Raw genomic sequence first — 14,432 nt, 5'->3', positions numbered from 1 at the left:
TTGATGTGAGACCCGGTGAGATATTTGATACATATACAGACTGTATATATATATATACAAACCTGATGTGAGACCCTGTGAGATATTTGATACCTGTACAGTCTGTATACATACACAAACTTGATGTGAGACCCGGTGAGATATTTGATGCATATACAGACTGTATATATATACAAACTTGATGTGAGACCCGGTGAGATAGTTGATGCATAAACAGTCTGTATATATATATACAAACTTGATGTGAGACCCGGTGAGATAGTTGATGCATAAACAGTCTGTATATATATATACAAACTTGATGTGAGACCCGGTGAGATAGTTGATGCATAAACAGTCTGTATATATATATACAAACTTGATGTGAGACCCGGTGAGATATTTGATACATATACAGACTGTATATTGATACAAACTTGATGTGAGACCGAGTGAGATATTTGATACATATACAGTCTGTATATATATATAAACTTGATGTGAGACCCGGTGAGATATTTGCCGGTGAGATATTTGATACATATAGCGTATGTATATATATACAAACTTGATGTGAAACTCGGCGAGATATTCGATACATATACAATCTGTATATATATTCAAACTTGATGTGAGACCCGGTGAGATAGTTGATGCATAAACAGTCTGTATATATATATACAAACTTGATGTGAGACCCGGCGAGATATTTGATACATATACAGTCTGTATATATATACAAACGTGATGTGAGAATTGGTGAGATATTTGATACATCTCCAGTCTGTATATATATACAAACTTGATGTGAGACCCTGTGAGATATTTGATACATATACAGTGTGTATATATATACAAACTTGATGTGAGACCCGGTGAGATATTTGATACATATACAGTCTGCATATACATACAAACTTGATGTGAGACCCGGTGAGATATTTGATACATATACAGTCTGTATATATATACAAACTTGATGTGAGAATTGGTGAGATATTTGATACATATCCAGTCTGTATATATATACAAACGTGATGTGAGAATTGGTGAGATATTTTATACATATACAGTCTGTGTATATATATATATAAAAACTTGATGTGAGCCCCGGTCTCACATCAAGTTTCTTGATATATACAGTGTGAATATGTATCAAATATCTTACCGGGTCTCACATCAAGATTGTATATATATACAAACTTGATGCGAGACCCGGGGAGATATTTGATACATAATGTGAGACCCTGTGAGATATTTTATACATATACAGTGTGTATATATATACAAACTTGATGTGAGACCCAGTGAGATATTTGATACATATACAGGCTGTATATATATATAAACTTGATGTGAGACCCGGTGAGATATTTGATACAGAGACAGTCTATATATATAAACAAAGTTGAGGTGAGACCCGGTGAGATATTTGATACATATACAGACAGTATATATACACAGACAGTATATATATACAAACTTGATGTGAGACCCGGAGAGATATTTGATACATATCCAGACTGTATATATATACAAACTTGATGTGAGACCGGGTGAGATATTTGATACATATACAGTGTGTATATATATACAAACTTGATGTGAGCCCCGGTGAGATATTTGATACATACACAGGCTGTATATATATACAAACTTGATGTGAGACCAGGTGAGATATTTGATACATATACAGTCTGTATATACATACAAACTTGATGTGAGACCCGGTGAGATATTTGCTACATATACAGACTGTATATATATATATACAATCCTGATGTGAGACCCGGTGAGATATTTGATACAGAGATATTCTATATATATATACAAACTTGATGTGAGACCCGGTGATATATTTGATACATATACAGACTGTATATATATATATACAATCCTGATGTGAGACCCGGTGAGATATTTGATACATATACAGACAGTATATATATACAAACTTGATATGAGACCCGGAGAGATATTTGATACATATCCAGACTGTATATATATACAAAATTGATGTGAAACCCGGTGAGATATTTGATACATATACAGTCTGTATATATATACAAACTTGATGTGAGACCCTGTGAGATATTTGATACATATACAGACTGTATATAGATACAAACTTGATGTGAGACCTGGTGAGATATTTGATACATATCCAGTCTGTATATATATACAACCTTGATGTGAGACCCGGTGAGATATTTGATACAGAGACATTCTATATATATATACAAACTTGATGTGAGACCCGGTGAGATATTTGATACATATACAGACTGTATATATATACAAACTGCATGTGAGACCCGGTGAGATATTTGATACATATCCAGACTGTATTGATACAAACTTGATGTGACACCCGGTGAGATATTTGATACATATCCAGACTGTATATATATACAAACTTGATGTGAGACCCGGTGAGATATTTGATACATATACAGTCTGTATATACATACAAACTTGATGTGAGTGCCGGTGAGATATTTGATACATATACAGTATGTATATATATACAAACTTGATGTGAGACCCGGTGAGATATTTGATACATATTCAGACTGTATATAGATACAAACTTGATGTGAGACCTGGTGAGATATTTGATACATATCCAGTCTGTATATATATACAAACTTGATGTGAGACCCGGTGAGATATTTGATACATATACAGACTGTATATATATACAAACTTGGAGTGAGACCCGGTGAGATATTTGATACAAATTCAGACTATATATGTATACAAACCTGATGTGAGACCCGGTGAGATATTTGATACATATACAGTCTGTATATATGTACAAAGTTGATGTGAGACCCGGTGAGATATTTGATACATATACAGTCTGTAAATATATATATACAAACCTGATGTGAGACTCGGTGAGATATTTGATAGCTATACTGTCTGTATACATACACAAACTTGATGTGAGACCGGTGAATTATTTGATACATATACAGTCTGTATATATATATAAACTTGATGTGAGACCCGGTTAGATATTTGATACATATACAGTCTGTATATATATACAAACTTGATGTGAGACCCGGTGAGATATTTGATATCTATACAGTCTGTATATATATATATACAAACCTGATGTGAGACTCGGAGAGATATTTGATAGCTATACTGTCTGTATACATACACAAACTTGATGTGAGACCCGGTGAGATAGTTGATACATAAACAGTCTGTATATTGATAAAAACTTGATGTGAGACCCGGTGAGATATTTGATACATATACTGTCTGTATACATACACAAACTTGATGTGAGACCCGGTGAGATATTTGATACATTTGATGTGAGACCCGGTGAGAGATTTGATACATATACAGTCTGCATATATATACAAACCTGATGTGAGACTCGGTGAGATATTTGATACATTTGATGTGAGACCCGGTGAGATATTTGATACATATACAGTCTGTATATATATATATACAAACCTGATGTGAGACTCGGTGAGATATTTGATACCTATACTGTCTGTATACATACACAAACTTGATGTGAGACCCGGTGAGATTGATGTGAGACCCGGAGAGATATTTGATACATATACAGACTGTATATATATACAAACTTGATGTAATACCCGGTGAGATATTTGATACATATTCAGACTGTATATATATACAAACTTGTTGTGAGACCCGGTGAGATATTTGATATCTATACAGTCTGTATATATATATATACAAACTTGATGTGAGACCCTGTGAGATATTTGATACATATACAGACTGTATATATATATACAAACCTGTTGTGAGACCCGGTGAGACATTTGATACATAAACAGGCTGTATATATATACAAACTTGATGTGAGACCAGGTGAGATATTTGATACAGAGACAGTCTATATATATATACAAACTTGATGTGAGACCCGGTGAGACATTTGATACAGAGACAGTCTATATATATATACAAACTTGATGTGAGACCCGGTGAGATATTTGATACATATACTATATATATACAACCTTGATGTGAGACCCGGTGAGATATTTGATACATATTCAGACTCTATATATATACAAACTTGATGTGGGACCCGGTGAGATATTTGATACATATATAGGCTGTATATATATACAACCTTGATGTGAGACCCGGTGAGATATTTGATACAGAGACAGTCTATATATATATACAAACTTGATGTGAGACCCGGTGAGATATTTGATACATATACAGACAGTATATATATACAGACAGTATATATATACAAACTTGATGTGAGAACCGGAGAGATATTTGATACATATCCAGACTGTATATATAAACAAACATGATGTGAGACCCGGTGAGATATTTGATACATATACAGTCTGTATATATATACAAACTTGATGTGAGCCCCGGTGAGATATTTGATACATATACAGACTGTATATATAAACAAACTTGATGTGAGACCCGGTGAGATATTCGATACATATACAGTCTGTATATATATATAAACTTGATGTGAGACCCAGTGAGATATTTGATACATATAGCGTATGTATATATATACAAACTTTATGTGAAACTCGGCGAGATATTCGATACATATACAATCTGTATATATATATACAAACTTGATGTGAGACCCGGTGAGAGATATTCGATACATATACAATCTGTATATATATATACAAACTTGATGTGAGACCCGGAGAGATATTTGATACATATACAGACTGTATATATATGCAGACTTGATGTGAGACCCGGTGAGATATTTGATACAGAGACAGTCTATATATATATACAAACTTGATGTGAGACCCGGAGAGATATTTGATACATATACAGACTGTATATATATGCAGACTTGATGTGAGACCCGGTGAGATATTTGATACCTATACAGACTGTATATTGATACAAACTTGATGTGAGACCCGGTGAGATATTTGATACTTATTCAGACTGTATATATGTACAAACTTGATGTGAAACCCGGTGAGATATTTGATCCATATACAGTCTGTATATATATATATAAACTTGATGGGAGACCCAGTGAGATATTTGATACATATAGCGTATGTATATATATACAAACTTGATGTGAAACTCGGCGAGATATTCGATACATATACAATCTGTATATATATACAAACTTGATGTGAGACCCGGTGATATATTTGATACATATACAGACTGTATATATATAAAGACTTGATGTGAGACCCGGTGAGATATTTGATACTTATTCAGACTGTATATATGTACAAACTTGATGTGAAACCCGGTGAGATATTTGATCCATATACAGTCTGTATATATATATATAAACTTGATGTGAGACCCAGTGAGATATTTGATACATATAGCGTATGTATATATATACAAACTTTATGTGAAACTCGGCGAGATATTCGATACATATACAATCTGTATATATATACAAACTTGATGTGAGACCCGCATATACAGACTGTATATATATACAAACTTGATATGAGACCCGGTGAGATATTTGATTCATATACAGACTGTATATAGATACAAACCTGATGTGAGACCTGGTGAGATATTTGATCAATATCCAGTCTGTATATACATACAAACTTGATGTGAGACCGAGTGAGATAGTTGATACATATACAGACTGTATATATGGTGAGATATTTGATACATATACAGACTGTATATATAAACAAACTTGATGTGAGACCCGGTGAGATATTCGATACATATACAGTCTGTATATATATATAAACTTGATGTGAACCCCGGTGAGATATTTGATACATATACAGTCTGTATATTTATACAAACTTGATGTGAGTCCCGGTGAGATATTTGATACATATCCAGTCTGTATATATATACAATATTGATGTGAGACCCGGTGAGATATTTGATACATATACAGACTGTATATATAACCAAACTTGATGTGAGACCCGGTGAGATATTTGATACATATACAGTCTGTATATATATACAAACTTGATGTGAGCCCCGGTGAGATATTTGATACATATACAGACTGTATATATAACCAAACTTGATGTGAGACCCGGTGAGATATTTGATACATATTCAGACTGTATATATGTACAAACCTGATGTGAGACCCGGTGAGATATTTGATATATATACAGTCTGTATATATGTACAAAGTTGATGTGAAACCGGTGAGATATTTGATACATATACAGACTGTATATAGATACAAAGTTGATGTGAGACCCGGTGAGATATTCGATACATATATAGTCTGTATATATATACAAACTTGATGTGAGACCCGGCGAGATATTCGATACATATGCAGTCTGTATATATATATACAAACTTGATGTGAGACTCGGTGAGATATTTGATACATATACATTCTGTATATATATACAAACTTGAAGTGAGACCCGGTGAGATATTTGATACATATACAGTCTGTATATATGTACAAACTTGATGTGAGACCTGGTGAGATATTTGATCCATATCCAGACTGTATATATATACAAACTTGATGTGAGACCCGGTGAGATATTTGATACATGTACAGACTGTATTTATATACAAACTTGATGTGAGACCCGGTGAGATATTTGATACATATACAGTCTGTATATATATACAAACTTGATGTGAGACCCGGTAAGATATTTGATACATATTTAGACTGTATATATATACAAACTTGATGTGGGACCCGGTGAGATATTTGATGCATATTCAGACTGTATATATACACAACCCTGATGTGAGACCCGGTGAGATATTTGATACCTATACAGTCTGCATATATATACAAACTTGATGTGAGACCCGGTGAGATATTTGATACCTATACAGTCTGTATATATATTCAAACTTGATGTGAGACCCGGTGAGATATTTGATACATATTCGACTGTATATATATACAAACTTGATGTGAGACCCGGTGAGATATTCGATACATATACAGTGTGTATATATATACAAACTTGATGTGAGACCTGGTGAGATATTTGATACATATACAGAATGTATATATATATACAAACCTGATGTGAGACCCGGTGAGATATTTGATACCTATACAGACTGTATATATATATACAAACTTGATGTGAGACCCTGTGAGATATTTGATACATATACAGTATGTATATATATACAAACTTGATGTGAGACCCGGGGAGATATTTGATACATATACAGACTGTATATATATATACAAACCTGATGTGAGACCCGGTGAGATATTTGATACCTATACAGTCTGCATACATACACAAACTTGATGTGAGACCCGGTGAGATATGTGATACATATACAGTCTGTATATATATACAAACTTGATGTGAAACTCGGCGAGATATTCGATACATATACAATCTGTATATATATATACAAACTTGATGTGAGACCCGGTGAGATATTTGATACTTATTCAGACTGTATATATGTACAAACTTGATGTGAAACCCGGTGAGATATTTGATACATATACAGACTGTATATATATACAAACTTGATGTGAGACCCGGTGAGATATTTGATACATATCCAGACTGTATATATATACAAACTTGATGTGAGACCCGGTGATATATTTGATACATATACAGTCTGTATCTATATACAAACTTGATGTGAGACCCGGTGAGATATTGGAAACAGAGACAGTCTATATGTACAAACCTGATGTGAGACTCTGTGATATATTGGAAACAGAGACAGTCGTATGTACAAACTTGATTTGAGACCCTGTGAGATATTTGATACAGAGACAGTGTATAGATATATATATATATACAAACCTGATGTGAGACCCTGTGAGATATTTAATACAGAGACAGCCTATTTATATATACAAACCTGATGTGAGACCCTGTGTGATATTGGAAACAGAGACAGTCTATATGTACAAACCTGATGTGAGACCCTGTGAGGTAGTTACTTATACCGGTACCAGCTGCGGTACACCCAGATGCACAGGCAAACACCAAGTCATCGTAATCATCCAGTAAACCCTGTTACAAAACGTGTATATTGATATATATAGTTAAGTTAGGTGCAGCATTGCAATTCGTTATCATTTCTATGAGGAGGTTCATTTATGAGAGCGTAACTGAAACTCTGTAGTTATGTGCCTATACGTGCTCGGAAAATAGTTCTTTAAAAACATAATCTAAACATTCCAGCGGTTTATGTTTCGTCTTTCTGTAACGAGGTATGCATCTGAAAAATGTTTGTATATGTATACATTTACACATCGTTGTGTTTAAATAATAATAACGACATTAAAAAGGATAAATATTCCACATCGATTCATTAGAATGTTCGACTGATGGATCAGCCCAAAGAACGTGTATTTTTCCTGTAACTTAAGTTTTCAAATATAGTCTGTGGACACAACCACCACTAATTGTAATTATAAAGATAATTTCATTTCCGTAGGGAATGCCATTTTAATTGAAATAACTTGTATTGCTATGTTTTCACCATAGAGGAGTCAACTTCTCATCCAATCAGCTTCTCATCCAAACATTACAAACGCGAGTCAAAGGTGACTTCCGTATCATTTGTTAACGTTTTAGTCTCGTTCGTATTACTACCCATTTCGATTCGTTTACTGGGTTTACATAGTGACATTGCAAGACAAATGTAAATGATATGTGTGTATGTGACTCATGTGGCTGTTATACCACTATGTCTGCCACATCTATGCAGTTTATTGCTTATATAGATTATTTTTTGGTTCATATTCTGCAAAACAGTATCACAGGGGGGAAAGGTTTTATTAGCTCACCTGGCCCGAAGGTGCGGCGTCCGTCGTACGTCCGTCGTCCGTCGTCCGTCCGTCGTCAATGTTTTACTTTAAACTAGGACGATGATAGTTGGTCAGAAACAAACTGGGATAAAGGGCTACCAAGTTTGTTCAAATAAATGACCTTCACCTATTTTCAAGGTCACAGGGGTCAAATATGTTAAAAAATTTAAACAACTTCTTCTGAATAACCAAAATGCCCAGGGTGATGATATTTGGCCAGAAGCATGCTGGGATGAAATGCTACCAAGTTTGTTCAAATGAATGACCTTCATCCATTTTCAAGGTCACAGGGGTCAATTGTCTTATACAATCTTTAAACAACTTCTTCTAAATAACTAAGAGATCTAGGGTGATGATATTTGGCCAGTAACATGCTAGGATGAACGGCTACCAAGTTTGTTCAAATGAATGACCTTTATCTATATTCAAGGTCACATGGGTCAAATATGTTAAAAACCATTAAACAACTTCTTCTCAATAACCGAAACCCCTAGGATGATGCTATTTGGCCAGTAGCATGCTGTGATGAAGGGCTACCAAGTATGTTCAAATGAATGACCTTGACATATATTTCTTCTCAATAACTGAAAGTCCTAGAATGGATATACTTAAGTTGTAGCATGCTAGAATTAAGGGCTACCAAGTTTGTTAATTGAATGACCTTGACTCATTTTCAAGGTCACAGGGGTCAACTATGTTTAAAACCTTTAAACAGCTTCCCCTGAATATCTAAGAGGCCTAGATTTATGATATTTTGCCAGTAGCATGTTGGGATGAAGGGCTACCAAGTTTGTTTAAATGAATGGCCTTTACTTATATTCAAGGTCACAGGGGTCAAATATGTTGAAAGCCTTTAAACAACTTCTTCTGAACAACCAAAATGCCCAGGGTGATTGATGATATTTGACCAGTATCCTGTTGGGGTGAAGGGCTACCAAGTCTGTTCAAATGAACGACCTTCACTTATATTCAAGGTCACAGGGGTCAATTGTTTAAAAAAAAAACACCTTTAAACAACTTCTTCTGAATAACCAAAAATTGCAGGATGATTATATTTGGCCTGTAACATGATGGGATTAAGGAATACAAAGTTTGTTCAAATTAATGACCTTAAATTATATTCAAAGTCACTGGGGTCAAATATGTTAAAATCTTCAAAAAACTTCTTCTGCATTACCATAAGGCCTAGAATGTTGATATCTGTCAGTATCATGCTAGGATTAAGAACTACCAAGTTTATACAAGTAAATGACCTTGATTATACCATGAGGCCCATAATGTTGATATTTAGCCAGTAGCATGCTTTGATGAAGGGCTATCAAGCTTTTTTATTTGAATGACCTTAACCCACTTTCGAGGTCACATTTACTCAAATATGTTTAAACATTTAAATGACCTAATTTCAATAAACAAAAGGATAGGTAGGTGATGTTTTGCAAGTTGCATCGTGAGATAAAGGGCTATAAGATGTGTTCAACATAATGACCTTGTTCGACTTTCAAGGTCACAGGAGAGAAATGTTTTTAAATCTTTCAACAGGTTGTATTGAATTACTTTTAATCATAAGTACTGATATTTTGCCTTTATCTTTATTGAAGATAACTTTTAAGGTTACAAATGTGAGATGTATACCACATGTGCGATGCAGGCCCATTGGGCCTCTTGTTATCAGTCTAATTTAGTTTGTTTATCCTACCTGAGAAATCATTTCTTCGAAAACTGATATAATCCCAAATATACCCGGGGAACCTGCACCTCCTCCCACAGGAATCAGACACGAGTCTTCGCCAGTCTTCTCCCTTTGAGCAAAAATAAGGATTTTAAACATGTATCGTGCATGTTAAGTGCTATCGATATATTACCTCTCAGAATACCTATTGCGACCCTATAAAATCATTGGTTAAACCAAAAAAAGTCGTGAGCCTTTGTATGCAACAAAAACAAACATTGTTACAGACTACAGTTTCCATCGTTCTTGAGTTTTTATATATAGATATATAGAATCAACCCGAGAAAGGCCTAGAGACGCTATCTCTGTCTTTTGTTCTATTTTTTATATATATATATATATATATTCATCAACATGTTTGTCTTTTTTCTTTCTCTTTTTTTTTTTTTATCTCATTTAAGCATGTAATTATGTCCATGTATTATTTTTAATTGAAGCTATAAATCACTCACAAATAAATGCAAATAAATGAATCATGAAATGCTGAAAAACCCCACTTGAGAAATATTTATAAACATGTATCACGAAGTAAACTAATATCGATTAAGGCTACTCATAAGTGAAGAAAGCACATTGTAATTCTCACTTAATTGAGGTGGCGAGCTCCTCCATGCGTGGTCTTAAATGTGTTTTGTACGGAGCAGGTTGGGGTACAAGGTAAATATCTGGCCCACAAAGTCTGGTCAGCAAAGCGTTCCCCTCACAGCTAAAAGCACGTGCTTCCTACGAACAAAGGTCGGTGTATAACAATTGACACCTTAAACAAATTACTTGAATATATATTAAAAGATAATTAAATAAAATAGACTACCTTTCACTGATTTAGATTTTATGTAAAACAACACCTCACAATTTAGATATCTTGAAATAGCCAAGAGGTGCTACATTCGGAGCGCTTGCAATTCTTTGTTACCTATTTTTGTCTTGTTTAAATATTGAACGTTCTACTGACGATAGTAGGTAGCATTCATATTTTTACTGTATACCGGGAAACGTTCGTCCAGATATTTGCTCTAATGATAAATTCACCCTCATTACGGAGGGCGAAAAAGGCGAAAAATAAACTGCAGCGAAAATTCCCGTTATACAGTATGTGATTTTAATAAGCTGTTTGAATGAGACTCTTTATTAAACATGTTAAACATTTATGTTATCAATACTATGCATTTTATGACTTGTTTCAAAATTAAAAGAAATTATTCCATGGTAATGGTAAATTATTGTAATATTATCTTATATATCTTTCTTAATAACATTTAAATTACACTCTGGTTACATCGCATGTAACATGTCTATATGCATTATATACATTATATACATTATACACCGAACGAGCCTGGTTAACAGGTAACACATTATTTGTGTTCACACAAGGTGTTTTGTTGATATTCGATCTTCTGCTAATTTTATCCTTAATACAGGCTGTACCATGAACGTTGTACTAGGGGAATCTTTTCTTATTTGAAGAGCAATCTTATTACCATTTGAAGAGTACTGCTATGAGGACTGAATTAACCCTTGCGTATTTAATAGACTAATTATAAAACAAGATGGATTTCCATTTCATTTATTTTTTGTCTTTTTTTTCAAATATTACATAAACATACCAAGTGAGTCTCCTTATGGAAAATAACGATCGGATTTTGCTGATATATATTCATAAAAATGAATAATTTTAAGACAATTATCGGGATTTCTACCTATCTGACCAACGTTTTAGTCAAGGATTTCCCAGCTATAACGCATGCGCGTAGCACGCCATTCCATTGTAAACAAAATAACTTGCCGTGGGAAGTGTTAACGCGTGAAAACCGTTACCGCGTTAGCTACGAAGCGAAAAGTTGCCAAATGGTAAAAAGATAGCGCAAGGATTACGTTAAATCATAGCAGTTAGTATGGTGCATGTATTAATGGAATTGACAGACATGCTGTTTATGTTATGAATATCTAAAAATATTTACCTCGGTAGTATCTTTGTCGAAGTTGGAACACAGGTGAACTTTTTTGTTTTATTAATGGGCATGTATCGGAGAGAGTTAATTTTACGTTTTTATATACGGTAGTTTATGCGAAAGGGAGGAATATAAGTGACTGGTTAGGTTGATTTTGCTTTGGGGCCCTCCAAGGGAAGACTGTTGTGATTATTCTGTTCTCTCCTCTGTCGGTACTTGGGGTCAAATGAGATACATGGGCTATTAGATTAACATAATTTATAAATTTCCCGGTTCAGTAAAATAGTATGATTTAATTATATTGCTGAAGCATTTTTTTTATTTTTTATTCAAATGCAAAATTTAAATATATCAAATTGACGGATCAGGATAAATAACAGAGGAAGGAGAGCCTACTTATAGTAAATAGAATAGCATAACAAAACTGCTTTTTAAATCGTAATGTTTTAACAGTTCATGTTTTCATATGATGTTGACTTAGAATGTATGATCATGCAACAACTTTTTTTCTATAAATAATTCATTTTCGAGTTCAGATAGAATCGGAATACGCATTGAAAACGTGGAAAAAAGTCATTTGTTTACGTTGCTGCCGATAACTACGGTTTCTGTTTCGGACAAAAGGAACTGATTGAAGAAAAGTTGTCTCAAAATAATAAAAAAAAGTTCCATTTACAAATATGCTTTACTCTCTGTAAAGTATTGAAAACATATAAATATCAAGTATCTCAACACGTTCCATATCTGACACATATTCTATACGTAGTGGTTTTGCCAGAAATGTTTATTGTGTGTGATGGCTAATATGACTTACTACACATGTAAGTGCTAACTTAAGATGCCGAGATACCAACAATATTTCTTCATTTAAATTTTGAAGATTGGCATTTGCACAATTAACTTCTGATGATAGATAAGTATTGCTAAGAGGATTCAATAATTTCATAGTGCGATATGAACTTGCTATTTTTAACAGGGCTTTCATGAAAAATTAAAATGGAAGTGCATACAACACATACATACATTAAAAACTATTGCTCTTCACGTTATGTCCCTTTGAAAGTCTAACACATATTAAGATATTAAATCATGTCTTTCAATGAATGCCTTTTTTTTAAAGTCCTGATTTGCGTACATTTATTTTGTTTTCTCAACTGGGGTGCCATGTCAGGTGTGGTTGTCGTGTCATATTGTCGTGTTGTCGCCTGAAAGCTTGTCACGGTTTAAACCGCGACAACGCGAGATTTAGTCAATAAATGATGAAGTGATGTGGATATGGGGTGGGGTTGCTAAGGAAATCCGCCATCTTGGATCCAAGATGGCGCCTTAGCAACCACATGAACCTACGGCCCCATATCTACATCACTTCATCATGTGGGTTTTTCTGCGTGTGACGTCATCAATTTTAGTGTTAACGACTGAGTGGGCTTTTCTGCGTGTGACGTCATCAATTTTAGTGTTAACGACTGAATTATCTCCCCTGGATATCTATATTAAATACTTCCCTTCTGGGTTTTAGGTATGCACGGTAATAGGACTACACTCGAGCGCTGGGCCCTATGAGAAAGAAGAAGAAGAATGAAACAGAATACATTTCACTGTACATATACTCAATAAAATATTAGTAGACACTCTCTCGGTTCTTCTGGTTTTTCCTGCTGTTACTCTGCTTTCTGTAGACTGTTTGCAATCATGTCACAGTGAAGACGAAGGACTCTGTTTCTCACAATAATGCGTTATTTACAATATAAATAAAATTCACGGCATATTTACGGTGTTTTCGAGTGTGGTATTAAATCGAGATGAACTTTCTTTTCGTGTAGGAAGTGAGTGTGTCGGTGCTGTAGCAGAAAGTGCAAGTCGATATGCGGTTTTTTTCTTCTAGATGTTTTGGGTTTCAATGTGGCTGATACTTTTACTTCCTTAAATCTGATTGGTCGAATTCTGATTGAGGGCGCATGGTCGCGGG

The 14,432-nt window shown here is 34.3% G+C and overlaps 1 protein-coding gene across 1 annotated transcript in view; it reads right to left on the bottom strand.

Annotated features, from left to right (window-relative positions):
• The window catches only part of LOC110454030 (bifunctional D-cysteine desulfhydrase/1-aminocyclopropane-1-carboxylate deaminase, mitochondrial-like), a 43,767-nt gene that overhangs the window by 5,052 nt on the left and 24,283 nt on the right, over nt 1-14,432 (bottom strand). The window contains exons 4-6 of the mRNA XM_021503347.1: nt 11,098-11,234; nt 10,479-10,581; nt 7,882-7,982 (exon numbers count right to left, since the gene is read on the bottom strand). Coding sequence (XP_021359022.1) covers nt 7,882-7,982; nt 10,479-10,581; nt 11,098-11,234 — 341 coding nt within the window. The remainder of the gene's footprint in view (nt 1-7,881; nt 7,983-10,478; nt 10,582-11,097; nt 11,235-14,432) is intronic.

The sequence above is a fragment of the Mizuhopecten yessoensis genome, unplaced genomic scaffold (genome assembly GCF_002113885.1).
Source record: "Mizuhopecten yessoensis strain PY_sf001 unplaced genomic scaffold, ASM211388v2 scaffold7635, whole genome shotgun sequence".
Taxonomy (NCBI): Eukaryota; Metazoa; Mollusca; class Bivalvia; order Pectinida; family Pectinidae; genus Mizuhopecten; species Mizuhopecten yessoensis.
Note: the sequence above shows the minus strand (reverse complement) of the source record. Positions and strands in the feature narration are given on the sequence as shown.